General features: G+C 43.9%; 1 protein-coding gene across 14 annotated transcripts in view; it reads right to left on the bottom strand.

Annotated features, from left to right (window-relative positions):
- Window positions 1-24,323, bottom strand: part of NEDD4L (NEDD4 like E3 ubiquitin protein ligase) — a 438,826-nt gene that overhangs the window by 13,254 nt on the left and 401,249 nt on the right. For all 14 annotated transcript variants that reach the window (XM_088476471.1, XM_088476472.1, XM_088476473.1 and 11 more), the window contains 8 exons: window positions 17,643-17,872; window positions 14,933-15,054; window positions 14,282-14,352; window positions 13,079-13,174; window positions 12,325-12,398; window positions 9,631-9,691; window positions 3,607-3,666; window positions 1,473-1,580 (listed from right to left, as the gene is read on the bottom strand). In XM_088476471.1, the coding sequence (XP_088332597.1) occupies window positions 1,473-1,580; window positions 3,607-3,666; window positions 9,631-9,691; window positions 12,325-12,398; window positions 13,079-13,174; window positions 14,282-14,352; window positions 14,933-15,054; window positions 17,643-17,872 (822 nt within the window). The remainder of the gene's footprint in view (window positions 1-1,472; window positions 1,581-3,606; window positions 3,667-9,630; window positions 9,692-12,324; window positions 12,399-13,078; window positions 13,175-14,281; window positions 14,353-14,932; window positions 15,055-17,642; window positions 17,873-24,323) is intronic.

The following is a 24,323-nucleotide window of genomic DNA, read 5'->3' as shown; positions in this document are numbered from 1 at the left end:
ATTCTGTGGATCACCACCCACTCCTAGGATATTGGTTAGTAATGGTGTGTTAGTTGGGAAATGTGGCTTTGATACAAATAAAATGAGCTAATTTCTGAAATTCATATAAAATACAAATAAACTGGGGAAAATGCACATTGTACTCTCGACTTTTGAAAACAGGTGAATGTGGTGACTTTCACAACATAAATATCCTCCATTCCCCTTCTCTCTGGCTCTGTCATTGCTAAGGCTGGGTACACACTAGACTCTCTACAACCATTGTGTAGTGTGTACTCCCAATTTGTCGTTTACACACATCGTTCATCAGATCATCCCAACTGATGTGCTGCACGTCAGATGGGACGATGCGATGTACGACGTGGCAACGTAACACAATATTTCATGCCATCGTATGGCGGATCGCGCAGTGTGTACGCGGGCCGAATATATTGTAGTATCATATTGGCCGTCACTAGACCATTGGGTTTTTAAAGTGTATACTCATCTTATCACATCATTCATATCCTGATATACCCTGTGCTGCTGGGAACCCTGCTACTCCCATTATATGACTCTGTGGCTTCCTGCTGCCTCCATTCCACTCCTAACATCGTGTCACTGACCGTGTCACAGAAGCAGCACCTCACTAACATAATCACCTGGTCAATCATATCATAAAAACTAATTTAAAGGGAGATTATATCAAATAAGTTCTTGAAATAGCAACACAATGACCTATTGGACAAGTACGATGTCACTGTGCAACCATCAGATAAGGGCATATTCAATTGCGGGGTGGGAGAAATTGAGCCCGGCCAATCTCTATAGGAATGAACACTTCTTTTTTCTCGGTTCAGAGCAGGTCCAAAGTCAGGGAAATCCTTATTTTAAGGTACAAATGTTGGGACTTGATTCAGAACCCCTTGTACCAATAAAAACATTCCGGTATTGTGGTGAAAAAAGGAGTATCCTCAAATTACCCCAAAATCAACTGTTTAATTTTTGATTAAAGTATTTATTTTAAAAATAAAAAAAAAATGTCTTATTTATCTTTTTATTGAAATTGGCCGCAAAATACCCCAAAATCACCTTTTTCCTACTTTTGTTTGACTTTTTTTGTTTTATTAGTTTGCATTTAAACGGAAAAAGTTAACTTTTTATAATTTTTTTACTTGAAAAAAAAAAATGCACAAATCAGCTATTTGCAGCATTTTAAAAACACAAAATATTATTTTTTAGGACAATAATAGACATCTATACTATTTCCCAATTTTTTTTTATAGGGTACAGGCTGTTTCCTATTTTTGCTATTTAAAACAGAAAAGAAAATTCAGTGGGATAGCGCAGGAATCAGGAGCGTGCATACCCGCGGTAATGAAAAATTGGTCACGATAACAGCAGTCATTTTCGCTGCAAAAATCTCGCTGCCAATGGAATATGACCAATAGATTTAAGCATCATCTGCACATAACATGTAAATTAGATCTTACCTTCCAGTACCACTGGATTACCGGGTGGTTTGGACAGTACCCATTTTTATACAGTGTGTGTTGTCTCCAGTCATTTACATCCACATCTCCCAGGCCACACATGAGAAGCTGCAGAAACAGATACACGCCATAAATACGCTTTATTATTTCCCACTGTAACATTGCTAATAAAATATTCCGTCACTAACAGTCCTGTATAAGTGTGTATAAGTCATTTACTGCATTGGGAAATTAGCAAACATTATTATCATTAGCTGCTATATCTCATTATTACAACAGGTTCCATAAATGATATATCCCCCACTGTAGGTGTAACTATGCATTAAGGCGCCGATACAATTAAAGCGCTGAGAACGTCTATCCCTTTATAAATTAGGTGAAGTTGAAGATTCATGATATAATTAGTAAGAAGGCTACAATTTAAAACACAGTTCTCCTGTTAGCTCTAATTAGTTATAGCTGGGGTGGAAAACTGTGAGATTGGCACTATAGAATAAGATAATGAACTGAACACTATGATTAATAAACTGTAAGATCTATAATATTAAGGGGCCTAGGGGCCTATTCATCAACACTAAATTAACGTTTTTAAGGACATTTTCCTTAAATAACGTAATTTTAGTATTCATGAAGCCACTTAGCACAGGAGATATCACTGATATCTCCTTGCTAAGTCCCCCTGCGTTAATTTCCACACTCCCCATACATTAGTACATTAGTATGGGGATGTGGAAATTACGGTATTCATCAAATTCTGAATTTTCGGGATTTGATGGAGGTACTATCCGCCACTATGAGGTGGCGAATAGCAGGTGAAACTTACCTGCTTCCAGCTGGACAGGTCCCCCGGCGTCTCCATACGGCGCTCTGGTCTCCTCTGGCTCCGGAGGCTGGTCGGACACTGAGTTTTTCTAATCTGTACTGTGGTCTGCTGGGAGACCACATGACAGACCAGCAGGACGGAGCCGGAGGCTGCTGCGCGGACAGGTAAGTGCTGAAGGGGGGGGCACAAACTTACCGCACGTGTAGGTAGTGCTGCGCATGCGCTGGGTTAACGAATTTAACAGCGCATGCGCAGCACAGTTTCCAGCTAGTTAGTGTAGACAGGGAAAACTATCTATTTCCTGAAAAGCTGTAATCGCAAAAATGACAGCTTTTCGGAATAGATAGTTATAGGGAGGAGGAATGATGAATTCCTCCGGTAATTAGGTAGAACTCCATGCCAGTTCTAAACCTTTTACCTCCAGGGAAAGTTTAGTAATGATGAATAGGCCCCCTAGTTATTCATTAAAAAAGTTGCCTTAAATCATGCGAAAATGGCTGTTTCCACCTGATTAAAGCAAATATTAATATCAGGACAATTTACCAATAGGTTACAGCAGAAGATATCGCATTTATCTCTTACTTTAACCAAATTAACGCTGTCACCAGAATTTTCTATGGGTACAGTGAACTGTAGTAATTTACCAAGCTCCGATAAGCTTAGCCCCAATCACTATCACCATCTGTTAGTCATTGCGCATTAGGTATGTCGGGTAAGAAACTGTCAGCAAGGTTATAACGCAAGCTATGCGTTATAACCTTGCTGACCGTTTCTAGCTCCCAAAAGACCCTGCTCATGAAGGCAATATGTGGCTACATTTTCCAGCTAAACTGCAAAGAATAATAATGAGACCCTTTAAAATGTACCTGTCACCCGCAAACAGGGAGGACTTTAAAAGGACATGATTGTAATTATAGATACCATAAATTTATTCAGAATTTTTACATATAAGGTACTTAATGCAACAAACCTAAAATGTCAAGATATCATTCTTTATGTGTTATTGAATTGGAATAAATGTGTCTGCCAGTCCACTGTGTCACTATAAGAGCCTTGCACAGCAGTTGGCTCTTGCTCCAGGCTTGTTTGCAGGTTGATTGCCATATACAGTATTTATTGAATTTACACAGCCCAGCTGATATTAAGGCTCACAAATATCATCCTATGGTCTGTGTGTAAGCAGAAGAGATCACCGATATCTCAAACATCACATATGAAGGGGGGGAAGCAAATTAGCCCAATGAGGATCGTATAACAAGCAGCCACCATAGAACACAGAACCCAACGAACGCACACATATACCGTACATACCTCAAGCTCGTTCTCATCAAAAATCTTTATCAGATCAATAGGAATGAGTTCAGTAAATCCCTGTAATTCAGAAACATATATCTGTGTTATACCGCAAATCCAGTGTAATGATATAGCAATAAATTATTTCATATAAAAATGAGCAATGACTGCCGGTATCAGATTTAAAAAGTGAGAACATCGGTGACCAATGAAATCTACGTCCTGTGAATAGATCCGGACCAAACAATTCAGCCGGCTTTCATAGATTCGCCCAAGTGCAATGCTGAATGCATATTCACGATTATCGGGAATCTGTGCGCGCGGAGGACCCATTCTGCGAATGTGCAGAGCAGGTCCTGTGTGAACGCATGCAGCCCCTTCTATGCCTTCAAGGAGGCGGTGCAGGGGGCGGGGTTGGCCGGCGTTCCTGGAAACGGAATTTGCAGCTGCATTTGCATATTTACAAGGAGAAATTGCGGAGCTGCCTGCGTGCAGCTTTGCAATTCCGTCCCAAGCTGAATCATCCCCATGGTGCGTAATTAGCAAGCATCAGCAAATGTCCTGTGTATACAGCTTTATAACGGAGCTTACAGTCTCCTCTGGGCACTAATCGCTTTCTATACGAAGGGGATTTTTTTTTTTTATGCACCAACTAATGCAAACAACACATTTTCCTCCATGTTGTGAATGTTGCAGGAACCTATAACCTGCTGTGCTGAATTTGTTATATCTTGGCGACGGTCACCATGCCAACAGCATAGTATCAACAGACAATGTCAGCATGCAGCATGTCGACACTGATAAAAAGTCAACATGATGACAAGCAGCTTTCAGCCTAACCCTGCCCTCCCTCCTTGGGATCCTTTATATTTGCGGGTACCCCATTTTTGGGTAATAGCCCGCAATTATTATTTAAGACCTTAATTATTAATGGATAATGTTTAAAAGCACAGAAGACAGCCAGAAATGTAAAAGAAATGCAGTATGCACAAGTTGCAGGAGGGCATATACTGTACAAGTCCATAAGTGAAGTGCCCTGAATGTGGACAACCACTTTTAGCCTGTCATACAAAGTATGGCCCATAACAGCATTAAAGCTGGGTACACACTGATAGATATATTGCCCGATCCATTGAATGGGCGATATATCTATAGTTCATCTATAGGATATGTCTGTGAACTACGTCGTTCACAGATATATTGGTCACCCGCTGGTCGCCTGTACACATGCTGTCTTACGCGGCGATGATTGACAGCTCAACTGGGCGGGCAGTTTAAATGCCCAGCTAGTTGAGATGTCAAGCCCAGCACATAAGGCAGGCGATTGGTAAGTGTGTATACACTCACCAATCATCAGATAGGTCGGTGACCTAGTGTACATCCAGCTCATGTTTTAACAGCTTGTTGCATTCCTCACATAAGCCCTGGGCAGTGTTATTCTGGAGAGTAAGAGAATAATCACCCATGACCCAACGCCTGCCTCATATATAACATACTGACGTCAGAGGTACTAAAACAATGAAATCTGTAGTTACCATCTCAGCATAGAGACAGACATAGTACAATCCTGTAACTGCATGGAACCTCATTGTATGAATCTCCTTCATACCGGCAAAACTTCATTAACCCCTGTGCACTAAGCTTACAAGTTCCACCCGTTGTAAAGTCATTATTAATGGAGATATATCTGCCAACTGTCTATATTTCCATCCACTGAGGAAGCCAGGGTTTCTGTCAAAACATTGCTTATGTTTTACCAATACTGTATGAGTAATGTTTGTATCCATTGATTGGGTTTCAATTTTCAAAGTAATTCCAGCCCCGGGCAGACCACATTGGGACTGGCTGCCGTTATGGCAAGGGGAGCACCACTCTGTGCATCTACCAGCTATAGCATCAGCACCACGGCTGATTCAGCCCGGCGCTGATATAGGAAAATCGGGGGATTCCTACACCGTTTTTCCCATACCAGCCCAGGCTGAGAGGTCCGGGCTGGTTATGGAATTGAGGGGGAATGGATCCTAGTAGGGTTTAAACTAGCGGCTCTCTCAGGCGTGTCAGATGGCGTATAACTGCTTTAGCGACAGCTGTGTTTTATTATTATTACTGTTGACATTTTGACTTTGCCTACATTTTGTGTCTCTACATTTTGACCATGTCAAAATTTTGGCGGTCAGCATTTTACCCTGTCTATATATTAATTGTCTACTGTACATTATGTTCATGTCTGTATTATGTCCCTGTCGACATATTGATTGTCTACATATAGTCCACGTCTAAATTTTGGTTGTCTAAATATTGTACTTGTCAATATTATGGTGTCTACCTTTTTAGCTGTCTATGCTGGGCATACACGGCAAGATAAAATGTCTGTCAGACCGACAGACATTTTATCTGGCCGGCTGCCAGCCGCAGATGTCCGCGGCATACACTGTGAGAGAAATCTCACAGTGTATAGCCCGACATCTGCGCTCCGCCCACGGGGGAGGAGACATTTCCCTGTGCCTTCCGTAGGAAGGAACACAGGAAATGTCTTTCTGTCGGCCGCGCTGGGCATACACTGCCCGATGCGGCCGACAGTTACCGGGTAAATATCGCATCAGACGGGCATGCTGGACAATCCAGCATGCCCGACCGAGCAATATTTAACCCTCGGTCGCCCCCCCCATGCTACAATTATCGCGGCGATCCGCCGATATCGGGCGGATCGTCCCGATAATTGCAGCGTGTATGGCCAGCATAAGTAATGTACCCAACCCACTTGTGTATGCTGTAGGAAGGCGCACAGTACCACTCCTCTTATGTATGTTGTGGGAACTTGCCCAGTACCACTCCTCTTATGTATACTGTAGGAAGTTGCACAGTACCACTCCTCTTATGTATGCTGTGGGAACTTGCCCAGTACCACTCCTCTTATGTATGCTGTAGGAAGTTGCACAGTACCACTCCTCTTATGTATGCTGTAGGAAGTTGCACAGTACCACTCCTCTTATGTATGCTGTGGGAACTTGCCCAGTATGACTGCTCTTGTGTATACTGTGGGAAGTTGCCCAGTACCACTGCTCTTGTGTATACTGTGGGAAGCTGCACAGTACCACTGCTCTTGTGTATACTGTGGGAAGTTGCACAGTACCACTGCTCTTGTGTATAATGTGGGAAGTTGCCCAGTACCACTGCTCTTGTGTATACTGTGGGAAGCTGCACAGTACCACTGCTCTTGTGTATACTGTGAGAAGCTGCACAGTACCACTGCTCTTGTGTATAATGTGGGAAGCTGCACAGTACCACTGCTCTTGTGTATACTGTGGGAAGTTGCCCAGTACCACTGCTCTTGTGTATACTGTGGGAAGCTGCACAGTACCACTGCTCTTGTGTATACTGTGGGAAGTTGCACAGTACCACTGCTCTTGTGTATACTGTGAGAAGCTGCACAGTACCACTGCTCTTGTGTATGCTGTGGGAAGTTGCACAGTACCACTGCTCTTGTGTATACTGTGGGAAGTTGCACAGTACCACTGCTCTTGTGTATACTGTGAGAAGCTGCACAGTACCACTGCTCTTGTGTATACTGTGAGAAGCTGCACAGTACCACTGCTCTTGTGTATAATGTGGGAAGCTGCACAGTACCACTGCTCTTGTGTATAATGTGGGAAGCTGCACAGTACCATTGCTCTTGTGTATACTGTGGGAAGTTGCCCAGTACCACTGCTCTTGTGTATACTGTTGGAAGTTGCACAGTACCACTGCTCTTGTGTATACTGTGGGAAGTTGCACAGTACCACTGCTCTTGTGTATACTGTGAGAAGCTGCACAGTACCACTGCTCTTGTGTATGCTGTGGGAAGTTGCACAGTACCACTGCTCTTGTGTATACTGTGGGAAGTTGCACAGTACCACTGCTCTTGTGTATACTGTGAGAAGCTGCACAGTACCACTGCTCTTGTGTATACTGTGAGAAGCTGCACAGTACCACTGCTCTTGTGTATACTGTTGGAAGTTGCACAGTACCACTGCTCTTGTGTATACTGTGAGAAGCTGCACAGTACCACCGCTCTTGTGTATACTGTGAGAAGCTGCACAGTACCACTGCTCTTGTGTATACTGTGAGAAGCTGCACAGTACCACTGCTCTTGTGTATACTGTTGGAAGTTGCACAGTACCACTGCTCTTGTGTATACTGTGAGAAGCTGCACAGTACCACCGCTCTTGTGTATACTGTGAGAAGCTGCACAGTACCACTGCTCTTGTGTATACTGTGAGAAGCTGCACAGTACCACTGCTCTTGTGTATACTGTTGGAAGTTGCACAGTACCACTGCTCTTGTGTATACTGTGAGAAGCTGCACAGTACCACTGCTCTTGTGTATACTGTAGGAAGCTGCACAGTACCACTGCTCTTGTGTATGCTGTGGGAAGCTGCACAGTACCACTGCTCTGGCGTATACTTGTGGGAAGCTGCACAGTACCACTGCTCTTGTGTATGCCGTGGGAAGCTGCACAGTACCACTGCTCTTGTGTATACTGTGAGAAGCTGCACAGTACCACTGCTCTTGTGTATACTGTTGGAAGTTGCACAGTACCACTGCTCTTGTGTATACTGTGAGAAGCTGCACAGTACCACTGCTCTTGTGTATGCTGTGGGAAGCTGCACAGTACCACTGCTCTTGTGTATGCTGTGGGAAGCTGCACAGTACCACTGCTCTTGTGTATACTGTTGGAAGTTGCACAGTACCACTGCTCTTGTGTATACTGTGAGAAGCTGCACAGTACCACTGCTCTTGTGTATGCTGTGGGAAGCTGCACAGTACCACTGCTCTTGTGTATGCTGTGGGAAGCTGCACAGTACCACTGCTCTGGCGTAATGAAGATTTTTCCATCTTCTGTACTTTTGTATATAGGTAACACATTTTAGAAGAAGATATTTGAACCACAATTGACTGGTATTATGACCATTATATAAATGATCTATTCTATCTAAGAAGAACAGTGTGTTACAACAGATATGCCTAAACAATGTTTCATGTTGCTTGAAATGTAATCTGATATACATGTATGATGTCCTATTGTACTTTCTTGATGAAGGCCTGAATGAATCAGCCTGTAGTGGAACAGTTTATGATTATAAAGCAGACCCGTGTGTGATTTCATCCATACAGCATCTGGCGTGACCGGATGACTAACAGATTTACATCAATAAAGTTACTATTTTATGGCGCTAGCACAGATGGGGACATAATTGTCAGGTAGTCTTACATTCAGGAGGACAACAATGAAATGAACCACTTTGCGCCAGAAACATCTGAATAGCGGTGTAACTAGACCCGTGAAAGCTGAAATCTGGCAGCAAGCTTGGCAGCGCCAGATAATGATGAGCCCTACACGTATTTGCCAAGTGAATACATTGTACATTCTCCTTTCCACAACCTGGCGTGGGTATATTTGCAAGGCATCTCGTTTTATTATTAATTGGAAGCTTTCTCTGATGGCACCTTGCAGCAAGGCTAAACAATAAGCACATATCATACTTAAATAAAACCCAGAGGCGGGCGCTCTTCAGAATTTAATTATTCTCTAAAATTTGTGCCAAACCGGCTGCTGCTTTTATCATTCAAATGGAAGAGTGCATAGCCAACATGAGCACATGGGTACACTGAAGTCTACTCCACCTGTATCTGCGCAGTGACCCAGTAACAACAGACTCTCGTATTTGTTGTATAACTTGCATTCAAGAGAGAATTGCTACACTAGCTAGTAAATGACCCCTTTATATCGACTGATCGATCAATGGGGTAGCAACAGCCTATTGCCAACTATCAACCATATCTTATTACCTCCGTGGGGAAATCTTCCCCAAAATTTATAGCACAGCAAGTAGGCTGGATGCTTGTTCTCTCTAATATTAATACATTCAAGTAAGCAAAAACGTGGGGCTCTCCTTATAGGACATTAATCACATATTAATCTGGATAAAAACACACTATTAGGAACCGTTCCCCTATTAGCAAAATGACATTAAAGGAAGAATAAACAAAAATAGTACATACTTCTAAAAATGCATTCATTTGTTTTTGCACCCTGTTCACGAATCTCCACTGGATAACAAGGCTGAAAAGAAAAACAAAAAACAAAAAAAAAGAATCACTTAGTACAAAGAGAATTCCGTCTACTACATGCCGTTATAGCGCATTTATAAAACGATATATTGCTAACACTTCTATAACATCATTCCCGTCCTCATTCTCTGCGAGATACACTGTACCAATGCCCCTTGGGTGCATACATAAAATATTAATCAGGCCTACATACATTATCCATAGGAACTGTCCTTGGATTTAAAATGAAAATGACATCACAATCGCCTGTAAAGGTTCAGTGTGAATAATGTATTTTTATACCCTGGATGAGTCAACAGCTTAGAACATGTCAGTAAAATAGGCAGCCGGGGAGGTTTTGTTCGCAACACAAAATCAGGAACAATGCGTGAGAGAGACTTATTTAAAGTGTTAGTGCATAATTCTAGCATTATCATTCTGAGCAGTGTACTGTACCTGTAGCTTTTATACAATATAATGTCAAGCTGACTTCTCTTCACTTATACTTCACGGCTACACAATTCTTATTTAATCACCAACATTCCAAAGCTAGCGACGTGTCCTGGGCTGTTTCCCAAACACTGATGAATCTGGCAATTTGGAATTTTAGGAGTGAGGTGACTTGCACCTTTTGTTTAAATTCCAAGAGGGGTGATGGGTAACTGCAAATATTAAGTATCCCCTAAATCAGGAATGGGGAACCTCAGGCCCAGGGGCCGTATAAGGCCCCCGGAATCATTTGGTCTGGCCCTTGGAGCTTTTTTTCTGCTAGCCTCACCTGGCTAGCAGGGTGCCAAGAATGGTACCCTGCAGCCAGAATCTATGCAGCAGTGCCGCCTGGAGCATCCTTAGGACACTTCAGATGGTCACACCGCTGCCCCTACAGCTCCCCGGGGCATCCTCAGTATGCTTCGGGCATTGCTGTGATCACTGGTAATTATGACCCCGCCCCATGTGACATCACATGGAGGGGGCGTGGCCTACACCGAGCCCACAAATAATGTTGTATATATAAAAATGGCCTTCGGCAGAAAAAAAAAAAAGTTCCCTACCTCTGCCCTAAATGTATGTAAATGTATATACAGGGAACCTCGATCGCAAAATCAGCCCTCCACAGGTTTCTATGGGAGATGCTTCAATGCTGAATTTACCAAGCTCCGGAATGGCCCGGTAGCTAATGCCATCTGTATGATCCCTATGCCCTGTGCCGGGTAATGATAATCCCTATGGTCCCTAACCGGCACTCTCCACTTGTGCATGGGCTGTTAGTAGACAGCTAATGTGTGTTAGCGTGGCCGGCCTCATAAAATGTAAGCATTGCGATCACGTTACTTTTACATATCGCAGGGACGGGCTCCTATTCCTGCGCGTGGTTCTTGATGCTTTCCGGTGGCACATACAGTACTTTGTTATTGCTGCAATAAGAAATTATAATTATCAGGTCTAAAAACAATAATAAATGGGCCTATTCCTGCCTTTTGTCTATATTAGGTCATACTTGTATATAAAGCTTCCAGGACATACTTGAAAACGAATGGTGACTGTCAAAGTGTTTTCCCTGGTAAAATGATTTATAAATAAATCGCTGTGCGGATACTGTGAAATATTTGCCACACTTTTGCTTTTCACACAGTTGGTGTAGTGCTCATCATTACTGCCTCACAGCGCTAGGCTCTTGGCTTCGATTCTCATCAAGACCCTATCGTTGTGGATTTTGTATGTCCCCCTGTGCTTTCGGGGGGTTTCCTCCCACATTCCAAAAACATACTGGTAGGTTAATTGTCTTCGGACCAAAAAAAAAAAAAGAAAAGGGAAAAAAAGGAAAATGGAAGAAAAGGGAAAAGGGAAAAAAGGAAAAGAAAATAAAAGAAAAGAAAAGAGAAAAGAAAAGAAAAAAGAAAACAGAAAAGAAAAGAGAAAAGAGAAATGAAAAGAGAAATTAAAAGAAAAGTGAAAAGAAAAGAAAAAAGAAAAGAGAAAAGAAAAATTAAAAGAGAAATGAAAAGAGAAAAGAAAAGAAAAGAAAAAAGAAAAGAGAAAAGAAAGAGAAAAGATATATGTATATAGATACATACATACATACATACATACATACATACATACATGTGGTAGCTCCACCGGGACAGAGACTGACGTGAATGACTTAAATATTATCTGTAAGCACTGTGGAATATGTGCGCTCTATGTAAATAATTGTTAAAAAATAACTAACCATAAATAAATAGGGGGGGTTTAGGGGCGGGGGCAATGGTGGCTCCAGAGGTGGGTGAGCCACAACAACTGCCAGTGTGTCCTGGCTGGTGATGTTTGGTAGGGTTTGGAAGGGCAGTGGGTGGGGCTCCCCTATTTGAATTTTGGACTATGCTGCAGCCCCCCCCCCCCTTTTGGAGCCACCACTGGACGGAGGAATTTGAAGACAAGATTTTCTATCAGTGTTGAGTGGTTCTTTGAAGAAGCCACTGGTGGACCTTGAGCCTCCTAAAAGCTCAGCGCTCACGTTTATTTCTGTCTTGAAACCTGTTACTGCCAAGAATAAGGAAGTTAAAAGAATAACAAAAAGCCACGTGCATTCAATTCCGTAGCGATCTGAATATGTGACACCAGAATCACCGGGGAAATGAGATAGTTATAAATATGAACACGTACTCTATGTACTCCCGCTTGTTGTCATTCGTCACAACCATCTCCGACCCATTTGGCTTTAAATCAACCTGGTACGTCTGAAAAATAAAGGGCAGCGAAATGCGTCATGTACTGATAACACTGTAATCTTTATTACCACGGAGAGAAAGGATTACTCGTTATATAGACTAATAACAATTAGGGGTGAGCGGGTTCGGTTTTACTCGGATCTTTTAATTGGCTGTCGCCGAACATGTGTTTTGGATAGCGAATAAAATCGAGCCGAATTTGCGGTAAAGTGGCGATAAGAACCGAGTAAAACCGAGTAAAAACAAACCCGCTCTCCCCTAATAATAATACAGATCAACTAAAATCCCTCCGCAACCAATTTGTACTTATATTGCAAATGCATAAAAGGAAGATATTGAGACATTTAGGCTTAAAAATAATGCAAATTTACAAGTTGGGCTTCATGAAATATACAAGTGTTAAATGAGATCTCCATTATATCCTTTGGTCCTATCCGTAGTCACAGATATCTGCGGTACAAGATCTGAATTGACACAGGATGGGAGAAATGCCCAACCCACAAGTAGATAAGTTAGGATCAGCTTTCATAAGTGTTACTTTTTCTAGCAGGAGGCAGCAAAAAATTGTCACTAATAACTTAGGATATGATTTTTCACAAAAAAAGAAGTGGGAAGTGCACTTGCAAGTTATTTAACACAGGGTGTGAAGACATAATACAAACATTGTCCTTGTGCGTAAGTGTACATACCTGACCAAAATTTTCTTCATCTATACAGAACCTGAGATCCAGCTCAGTGGGGTCATTTTCTAAGATCCATTTCAAAGAATTATAGTATTCGCTGTCCTATGGAAGCAGAAGGTATTACACTGAGTCACAGTCCATCAAAGTTACATCAAAAACTCACAAATGTAAACTATTTTGGTTCTACAACTAACCGTCTACTTTCAAAGTGATGAAAACAAAAATAGTGTAAGATCAGAATCGGTCACAATTAGAGTTAATTCCGTGACCACATCGTTCAGTGGTAGACGTGAACTATTTACCAGCAAATCCGTGTGAGCACAAAGCGTATTCCCTTTATATTATTCGTACGTGTATAATTTAGTTATTAATATTACACATTCCCTTCCTCTCTGGGTATATCAGTAGGCCATTTTTATTCCAGCTTTTACGGATACACATTCATTTATTGAAACACGTCATTGTCTTGATTAAATTTAATTTCTACCACCCTTAAAATGTCATACTATGAAAACCGTTCCCAAAGCTATACAAAGCGGAAGCAGCCATTTTGTGGACGGAACCCGATCGACTCACTAGGCCGCAGAGACATCAGCTTGGCAGGGGTAGGCAACGTGCTGCACTCCAGCATGCTGTGGAACTACACACACCAGCATACCCTGCCCCAGTTTTAGAGCGCCCTAAAAGTAAAACTGTGGCATCCTGTGATGTGTAGTTCCACAGCAGCTGGAGTTGCACACGTTGCCTACCCCTGCGCTAGCCAATAGAATAAAAATAATTATGCAGCAGCTGTTACCTCATACCTCGGTGTCCTTGCAGGTGCTTAGCGAATCGATTGGCTGCTGGCTAATGAATATTACTACAGATAACAAGCTGGGTGAATGCAATGTGTGCATGTGACAGTCACAGATATCTATTCTGCACCTATTATTATGGTAGCACCATGCAATGGGAGGGGCAGTAAGACGTGGTTCTGCTCCATACTCCCCACCTCTGCTCTGCCAGCGTCCCGATCATAGGCTACTCTGCGGCAAGTGACTGCAGCAGGCGGCATGATAGCCAATGTTTTATGCACCTTCCTGCAACCGCTGCAGTGTGATGGAGAGAGTGATGAGAAGAGGACGACAGAGGGGTAGTAAAGACGTGGGCTGGAGATGCCGCTGTGTGCACTAAGCCACTGTTATAGGCTAATATATCCCGGGAACATACCACAGACTCCATGTCCTTCAGCGTAATCTGTTTCCCCAACATCATCTTGTAAAACGGCCGAATGAAGAAACCTGCAGCGATGCAAAAATCACCACTTCAATAACAGGAGAAGGCAAAGTAAAACAAAATGAACATCAGAAACACAACGTGAAGATGATCTTCTGTCTGTAAGGGGCATATACTTAAATGGGTTTAAGTAACACATAGTGACAACATCTCCTCACGGCGCACAGCAGCCTCCAGTATAGTCATAAGAGAAATAAACTGCTCAGAGACTACTTTTCTGTAGCGGCTGTCCGCCCACGTATTTATTACCAGCAACACTGAGCAGGGAACACCGCGCTGTGCCCCAGACGGATCACTCTCATATCCTTTAATGCAAGAGTGCTGTGAGGGGCGCAGGCTGGCTCCGTAAACCTCTCTGGAATAACAGCGAGAGCAATGAGAAAATTGCACATGAAAAATAAAAATTGACCGACATGTCCAGAATTATAGCTAAATATAAATGCACGATTTCTCCAGCTCAGACGAACCATGTAACGGTTTCAGGATCGCCTTGTATGGAAGACGTGGTTATATTCGGGTTTTGTGGGCAGGCGATATACACCTTCATGACTTATTGAAACTTCTTCAAGTGCGGAATATACTCACCGTCTAGTAATTTTCCATGGAACACGGCAAGGCCGGCAATTCGCCCGATGAACGTGAAATACGACAGATGATCTTCATTGCAGAGGCCGGAGTTGGGGTTGATCTGAAGGGTGTAATTGTCCCTGTGGGTGTGAAGAATAAGAGATTTGTTCTGTGTATAATCTGGATCGACATTTTTCAATAGTGGGTTTTTATTGTGATTAATGTTAAGTAGAACAAAGCCCTCACAAAGAAAGCAATCATTTGAAAACTCAGTGGAGCTGTAGTGAGAGCAGCACGCGGATAATGTTTAGTGACGTACACCGGGCTCCGGAAGCAGGCTGTAATTCTCTATATATGACACTCTCAAAGGGAAAAATTATTAATGTCAATGCTTGATTGTCTATAGATTTAAAAAGTGTTATATGTATCAGCGGAATGGGAATGTAATGCCGGCTGTCGTGATGCCTACTGTCAAAATACAGACAGCAGCATCCCGATGGTTGGTATCCCGACAGGGGTTGGGTATACTTACCCTGCCCCTTCTCCCCCTAACCCTCCCTGTTGGTGCCTGAACCGAAGTTTCCCCCCTTCGTGCCTAAAACTACACGTCCCCCTTTAGTGCATAACCCTAACCCCCCTCAGTGGCGCCTGACACTAACCCTCCCCCCCCAAGGGGTGCTTAACCCTAACACACCCCCCCCTGAAAAAAAACCGAACACTAACCCCACTATGCTTCCTACATCTAACCCTCCCTTCCCCTGAGGCGAGCACTAAGGGTGCCCCGGCTTACCTTTGTATGGGCTGTCGTCCTCCTGGATTCCGGCGTTGGGATTAAGATAGGCGTCGGTATTTCTACGCCTATCTTAAATCCCTTGTCGGGCTTCCAGCTTCGGGATTGAGACTGGCAGCATCGCAGCTGCCGGTCTCATAACTACGTCCCGTAACGGGTATCAGACAGTAATCAGATACAGCACACAGTGGTACTAATTCATATGGTCATCCAGGTGTGTGACAGACACTTAGGGCGGGAAGCACTAAGCATCGCACCTGCAATGCTGTACATTCCGCCATTAATTGGGTACATATTATCGCCGGTATGTACCTAGAAATGCGCAAAGGACAGCTCTCCCGATAAGAGCTGTTCTTTGCGATAAAGGAACTTTCGGGTTTATGACCCAGAAGTCCCTCTGGTGTCCTTCTGCACATGCGCCAAAGGACGCGCACGCCTCGGGGACGCTGGGAGGAATCTGATTGGATCCATCCCAAGGGGAATTGCGGAAATAAGCCCATAGGCTACTACTGGGTAACACCATCTATAGATGGCGTTACCCACTGGGTCCAAAGCTCTGGAATGTATTGAATTCCGGTGGTTGGTACATATGGAAATGCGGCCAAAACTCAGAAAACTGTGAAGTTTTGACCGCATTTCACCCTTTAGTACATCCCACCCTTAATGAGATATATGGCATGGTGCCTTGAACACCCCCAACTTCTTTTCTGAGCTGGAATGAAAAACATATGATGTGCCTCTGAGGAGAGTGATCTGAACTGTCGGGGTTGATGTATCAAGCAGTGAAAATAGTGGAGAAGTGGATTTTAGCTTTGAGGTAGCATTTATCAAGTACAATCTACACAATATGTAGAAGCTTATTGGTTGCTATGGGCAACATCCCCACAGGTCCAGCTCTCCACTCTGGGCGTAAGCAAATGCAGCTAAGATGTATCTTCACTTGCGTCTAAAGGGGGATTAAATAGGCTATAATAAGGGATAGGCCAGTCACTGTGGGCGCATCAGTGTGATCTAATAGCTACTGGATCTGTTAGCGCAGGGTGGCAGAGGGTCAGACAGGCTCTACTGTCAATCCTTGAACTGAATATCACTGGGAGGGAACGTCTTAGTCACATCGCTGGGGCACATCTTAGTGACATCGCTGGGGGGGGACGGACATCCTAGTAACTAACATCGCTTGGGGGGGATCTAGTGACATCGCTGGGGGTAGGCGAACGTTCTAGTGACATCACTGGGAGGAGACTTCCTAGTGACATTACTGGGGGGGGAACATCCTAGTGACATCGCTGGGGGGAGAACGTCTTAGTCACATCGCTGGGGGGGGCAAAGTCCTAGTGGCATCGCTGGGGGGGGGCATCCTAGTGGCATCGCTGGGGAGGGGAACGTCCTAGTGGCATCGCTGGGGTCCTAGTGGCATCGCTGGGGGGGGAACGTCCTAATGACATCGCTGGGGGGGGATGTCCTAGTGACATCACAAGGTTCCCCTTTCTAACACAGCAGTCCCATGACATCTGAAGTACACAATGCCCATTTGAATTAGGTATCTTGAGATAAAAAGATGCATTAAGCAGCCCCTTGTTCTAAGACTGGTCCTCCTCCAGGCTAACATGCCAGTGGCATGCTCAGCAGAGGGCAGCCATCATTTTTAAAGGCAGTTCAAGTACAGCCAATTGGATATATGGGCTCACCAGAATGGCCCTGTCTAGATGGCCCATAAGAGATAAATGGGGCAAATGAGAGGCCAATAAGAATGGAAATCATGAACTGGAAATTATATCATGAAAATTAAGAAGTTTGATCTGCGGTTAATATTCTAATTCTATGATTGGCTGCAGTTTGTTCTAACCCTACATCTTAAATCAAGAAGCTTTGAATACAAAATAAAATTGTTATTGAATACAAAATAAATGTTATTACTCAACCGGCTAATGAACTTACGTAGCAGAGTACTCAAAAAGTCCATAGTACGGGTTAAACATTTCTTTGGATAAAAGGAAGAACCATTCTCTGGCGACTCCCCCATAATCCAGACCTTTCTCAGATTCAAACTCTATCCACAGCCGCGCTTTAAGGACATCTGGCCTCTTCACCGACATAATCCTCCTGTATGACTCTTCAAAGATGTTGTTTCTGTGGAGCTTCATCTCAAATCTGTTTGGTATGTCGGCCTGAGAAAGGAATTACATGTTGTGATGCCCATTCTCCAATACAACGAACAAACTTTTTGAAATACTACCTCTTCCTACATGGCTGCCACTTTGACGTCAATGAGGAAAAGGCTGAAAGCATCCACCACTCTTGCTGACTCGTATAGTAAAGTAACAATTGCACTTTATGCTGTTTCTATTACAGTTAGCTCTATGAATTTTTGTGTTGTAAGCATCCCAAAAATCTGATGGTCTATAGGCAAATTCTAAACCATCTGTAGGCTGATTTTAATGCCCTGACTAGCATTGTAATGCAGTCAGCAACTACAGGCTGGCACTACCTCCTTGGATGTTCTTTTCCGTAATGTTGGTACTAGCTTTGTGGACAAAATGTTCTGGTTGGCTGCAGGCTGGAACTATCCTTGTGGATAATCTAATAGCTTATGGTTGGTACAAGTCGCGTTAAATGTTCTGGTTGTCTACAGGTTTGCACTATCTCTGTAGACAGTCTAGTTTTCTGGTTGGCAACAGGTTGGCACTACCTCTGTAGAACAGGGTTTCCCAACCACGGTCCTCAAGGCACACTAACAGTCCAGGTTTTAAGTATAGCCATACTTGAACACATGTGACTTCATTAGCACCTCAGTTGTTTTGATTTAACCATCTGTGCGTAAGCATGGATATCACTAAAACCAGGACTGTTGGTGTGCCTTGAGGACCGAGGTTGGGAATCACTGCTGTAGATAGTCTAATTTTCTGGTTGGCACAAACTCTATGGGTATTCTAATATTCTGTTTAGCTACAGGTTGGCACTAACCCTATGAGTGTTATGTTAAAGTTGGCTACAGGTGGGCACTAATCTTGTTGATAATCTAATTATCTGATTGGCTACAGGTTGACAATAGCTCTATGGGTGTTCTAATGCTCTGATTGGTTACAGGATGGCACTAGCTCTATGGGTGTTCTAATGATCTGGTTGGCTACAGGTTGGCACTAGCTCTGTGGATGTTCTACTGTTCAAGGTGGCTATAGGTTTGCACTGTCTCTATGGGTTTTCTAATGATCTGATTGATTACAGGATAGCACTAGCTCTATGTGTGTTCTAATGTTCTGGATGATTAAGAGGATGGAACTAGCCCTATGGGTGTTCTAATGTTCTGGTTAGCTACAGGTTGTATGGACGCCGAAAATAATTGAATATAGCACATCGATCACCAGCCAATTTAGACGGGAGATCGGGTGCGATAAAACTATTGAATTTAATAGCGTTAATTAAGCATAAGTACTTTTCACGAATTATGTTTTCATTGAAAGATTCATACAGCACAATGCACATCTGATAAACTTCATATGTCACATAAGCAAAGTAAATAGATTACTTGCTTCCACCTGCCCACCCTAACAGCGACACAACTGCTTTTGAGTAGCAGAAGCTCTAAATTTTTCAAGCTTGGACAATCATTAAACCTCCTAATGGCTAATGTATGTTTTGTACTACGGTCACAATAACATTAAACTTATATAAAATAATGACAGACAGAAATGGCATTACAAAAGGTTAGCTATTTATTGAAAAGATCATAAACTAAAAAACTGTACAGTGGCCAGAAAGGACGGGCAATAATCATCGCAGCCCAACAATGCACCAACGCAAACACAAAACATGCATTGCCGGCAGAGTTCGCCATATGGGTGCTTACAAAACACAACTAACAACAAGGGGTTTCCAACTGAACCTTGCAACATAAGAAAAATCACCCAGAAATATAGAATTATGGTATAACATACCTTTTGATAATTCTTTTTCTTCTAGGTCCATAGGGTCCACAGGAATTACCTTGGGATAAATAGTTGGATAGCATCCAATGCACCAAACAGCAAAGCTTTGGAGCGCCCAGCATGCACTGGTCCCCCTCTCTATATACCCTGCCCCCAGCCACAGCCACAGGTATTCAGTTCGTGACCAAGCCTCGCGGCAAGAGACGGAGATTGGAGAAGGAAGAAAAAATTTCACACGAAAACACTCAACAAGTGAAGAGGGAATCTGTGATATAAAGTTTAAGAACAAGTCCATCTGAGGCCAGGTGCGTCAGGGTGGGTGCCCTGTAGACCCTATGGATCTCAAAGAAAAAATTATCAAAAAGGTATTTATACCATAATTCGATATTTCTTCTTCGGGTTCCATAGGGTCCACAAGAATTACCTTGGGACGTCCCAAAGCAGTTCCCTTAAGGGTGGGGATGCTTCTGAGCATATAGGAGAATCTGCCACCCAATGGAAGCATCCTGGGAGGCATATGTATCAAAAGCATAGAACTTGATAAATGTACTCACAGTCATATGAAGCCAGCGAGACAAGGTTGATTTGTTTGCTGGCCAACCTCTTTTGTGAAAACCATATAACACAAAAAGTGAATCCGATTTCCTGATGGACTTGTTCCGATCCACGTAGATACGAAGGGCTCAAATCACATCCAAGGAAGCTTCACTTGAAGATAGGTCTGCAGACTTAAAGACCGGGACTACAATTTCCTCATTTATGTGAAACTGGGACACAGCCTTTGGGAGGTAGCCTGCCTTGGCACAGAGGACAGCTCTATTTTGATGAAACACCAAATATGGAGAACGACATGACAATGCTACCAAGTCCGAAACTCTGCAAGCTGAAGAGATGGCGAGAAGAAACAAAGTCTTGGCCATCAGCCATCTCAAGTCCACCCTATCCAAGGGTTCAAAGGGATGCCCCTGCAGTGCCCTGAGAATCAAGGACAAATGCCACTGTGCCACCGGTGGGAGAAATGGAGGTTGCAGTCTAAGAACCCCCTGAAATAATGTTCTAACATCTGGCAGAGGTGCAATCTTACACTGGAACCAAGCAGTCAAAGCTGAAACTTGGACTCTCAAGGTAGCCAGGCAAAGACCTAAGTCTAGTCCAGCCTGGAGAAAACCAAGTACTCTTGATACCTTGAATATCTTAGGGTCATATCTCCTGTTGAAACACCACAGAAACAATGACCATCAAATCCTGTGATAGATGCGAGCAGAAGCAGGCTTTCTTGCTCTCAGCATCATCTGTATCACTGAAGGAGAAAACCCCTTGGCCTTTAAGATGGAAGACTCAAGAGACAAGCCATCAAAGCCAGCCGAGGTAGATCCTGGTATAGACAAGTACCCTGCATTAACAGGTTCTGCTGCAGACTAAGTGGAAATGAACTGTCTATGGAAAGACGTGTCATCCGAAAACCAATGCCTCCTGAGCCAGACAGGAGCTATTAGTATCATCATGCCACCTTCCTGTCTACATTTTCTGACAAGCCTTGAGAGGAGGGAGATTGGAGGAAACTGGTATGCCAGCCTGAAGTTCCATCTCACCGCCAGAGAGTCCACGAAGGCTGCTGAGGGGTCCCTTGTTCTGGACCCGTACCTGGGGATTTTGTGGGTGTGACGTGATTCCATGAGGTCTACGTCTGGTATCCCACATCTGTCCACCAGGATTTGAAATCCCTCCGGATGTAGAGCCCATTCTCCGGCGTGCATGTCCTGGCGACTTAGGAAGTCTGCTTCCCAGTTGAGAACCCCTGGGTTGAATATTGCTGGAAGATGGCATTCCACCCATAGCAGAATCCTTGCCACTTTTTACATGGCTGCTGGACTTCATTTGCCTCCTTGACGGTTTATGTAGGCCACTGCTGTCGCATTGTCAGACTGAACCTGGACAGGCCTGCCTTGTAGAAGGTCCTGTGCCAATATGAGTGCTTTGTGCACTGCCCAAAGCTCCAATATATTTATTGGTAGGTGACTTTCTTGGTCTGTCCACTTTCCCTGAAAAGAGTGATGACCCATCACTGCTCCCCATCCTCGCAAACTTGTGTCCGTGGTGAGAAGAACCCATTCCGGGATCCATAACGGACGACCATTGTTTAAATGAGTCATCTCCAGCCACCAGGCTAGGGAGAAGTGAACCTCCGGCGAGCTGTGTACCATCTGGGTTTTTATCCGATGATACTGACCATCCCATTGGGCCAGGATCCACAGCTGCAGGGACCTGGGGTGGAACTGGGCATAAGCCACCATGTCGAATGTGGCTACCATGGAGCCCAGCACCTGCATTGCCAAGTGCACTGACACTGTTTGTTTGCAAAGCAGTTTGTGCACACGAGTCTGTAATGTTACAATCTTGTCCTCTGGAAGAAGAATCCTCTGTCCCAGAGAGTCCAGCCATGCCCCTAAGTGCACCATCTGCTGAGTTGGAGAGAGTGATGACTTCTTCCAATTGATTACCCAGCCGTGCTCTTGTAAACCGACAATGGTCATCTGTAGATGGCATTGTAACCTCTCCTGAGATTGCACCAATATCAGGAGGTCGTCTAGATATGGCAGTATCCGGACTCCTTGTCGTCTGAGATGAGCAGTCATGAACGCAATTATCTTGGTGAATACCCAAGGGGCTGTGGCTAGTCCGAAGGATAGAGCCTGAAACTGATAGTGTTGTCGATCTACTGCCAACCTGAGAAAGGCTTGGTGACATTTTGTAATCGGGACATGCAGATATGTCCAGGGAGACCATGAAGTCCCCAGGCTCCATTGCCAACACAATTGACCATAGGGTTTCCATACGGAATTTAGGCACTTTGATAAATCTGTTGAGAGATTTTAGATTCAATATAGGGCGGTGTGACCCATTGGATTTTTGAATTACAAACACAACTGAATAGTAACCCCTTCCCTGTTGTATCACAGGAGGGCCTCAATAGTCTCCTGGTAGGCCGCAGCTCTGACCAGGTCTGTAGGAAGGGTTGTGCCCACAAACCTTTGAGGGGGAAGCCTGAGGAACGTGCGTGATGGTATAACCCTGAGAAACTAGCTCTCGTACCCAGGCATCTGTAGTGGTCTGATGCCAGGCCTGTGTAAACTGCAAAAGTCGGCCCCCAACCCTGACATCCTTCAGGGGGAGGCCCAGCCCATCAGACAATGGACTTACCATCTGGCATGGAAGCATGGCATTTGGCTGACCAAGTCCCTTTGGGCTGTGTCCTCTTGCCAATTTGTTTGGCCGAGGACTGCTTCTTTGTCCTACCTTGTGAATGAAAGGACTGATATGGCTGCCTCTTAGAGGTGGACGTGGATGGCAGTTCTGCTGACTTCGGCATTGCCAAGGAAGTCATGTCATCCAAGCCTGGATCAAACAGTACCTTCCCTGAGAAGGGCAATAATTCTAGAGCCTTCTTGGACCCTGCATCCGCCTTTCAAGTTTTAAGCCAGAGGGACCTTTGGGCTGCCACCGAGTTGGCCCGAGATCCTAGACGCCAGGACACCTGCGTCAATCCCCGCCTCCTCCATATACATAGCTGCATCTTGCAACTGACCAAGAAGAGAAAGCTGCTTTCTAGAAGGGTCAACCGTAGATGCCTCTAGCACCTTAATCCACTCCTCCATAACTCTAGCTAACCAGGCTATAGCTGGCCTGGTAACAGGTCCCGATAAAGAAAACATTGATTTTAAATTATTATCAATCTTTCTATCGGTAACCTCTGTTAACGAAGTTGCTGCCGGGATGGGCAATGTATCGCTTTTGATCAGCCTTGTCACGTGCGCATCTATCGTTGGTGGAATCTCCCATTTATTACACGCCCCTGGAGCAAATGGATATCGAGAGGTCAAATTCTTAGTGGCCTGAAAATGCTTATTAGGAGTCTCCCAAGCTTCAGCCATAAAAGATTCGTCAGTTGCCCAGACCGAGGAAAATAATCTTTAGACACAGACTGACGCCTAAAGACTGGCTCATCATCCGTCAGAGCAATTTCCTCTACTTCCTTTATGTTGAGGCCAGTTCTAACCCCTCTAACCAGAGAGGGAACATCCACAACTTGATAATCCTTTATTTCATAGACCGATTCAACGCTCTGAGTCTCAGAGTCTGATGAGGTAGTTTAGTCAATATGTGACACCTGACGAGACCTCTTCTTCTGCTTCTTTATCCCCATTGGCTTCTCTACCTGTGGAGAGACTGAGGATGGCAATACACTCTGACTATAGTGAGCTACAGAGTAATCCCAACAGGGATTCATAGGAGGCATATATACAGGATGATGTATAGGCTTTGGGTACTACCTGTGGTACCATGGCCGGAGCTCGCACCTCAGTAGCTTTGCCTATCAAATAGGACAAAACTTGAGATGTGATGGCCACCATTTGTGGCTCCATTGTTGGTACAGATGTATTAGATATATCCTGTAATAATCTACAACATCTACTACATTACTACTGATTAGACGGGCTTGTAGAACAGAATTTACAAGATAAACCAACTGATAAGCTCGCCTCCTGCTCATTACCTTCAGACATGATATTATATCAATGGTATAAGGTACTCAGTATACATGCAAAAAATGGCTTTGTATCAATGATCCCCCCCCCCCCACACACACACACACCATCAGGTGGACGAGGAGAAACACAGTGATAGCTTGAAA

Source organism: Taudactylus pleione, unplaced genomic scaffold (genome assembly GCF_031769625.1).
Source record: "Taudactylus pleione unplaced genomic scaffold, aTauple2 ptg000189l, whole genome shotgun sequence".
NCBI classification, from domain to species: domain Eukaryota; kingdom Metazoa; phylum Chordata; class Amphibia; order Anura; family Myobatrachidae; genus Taudactylus; species Taudactylus pleione.
This window is presented reverse-complemented; position numbering and strand designations above follow the sequence as displayed.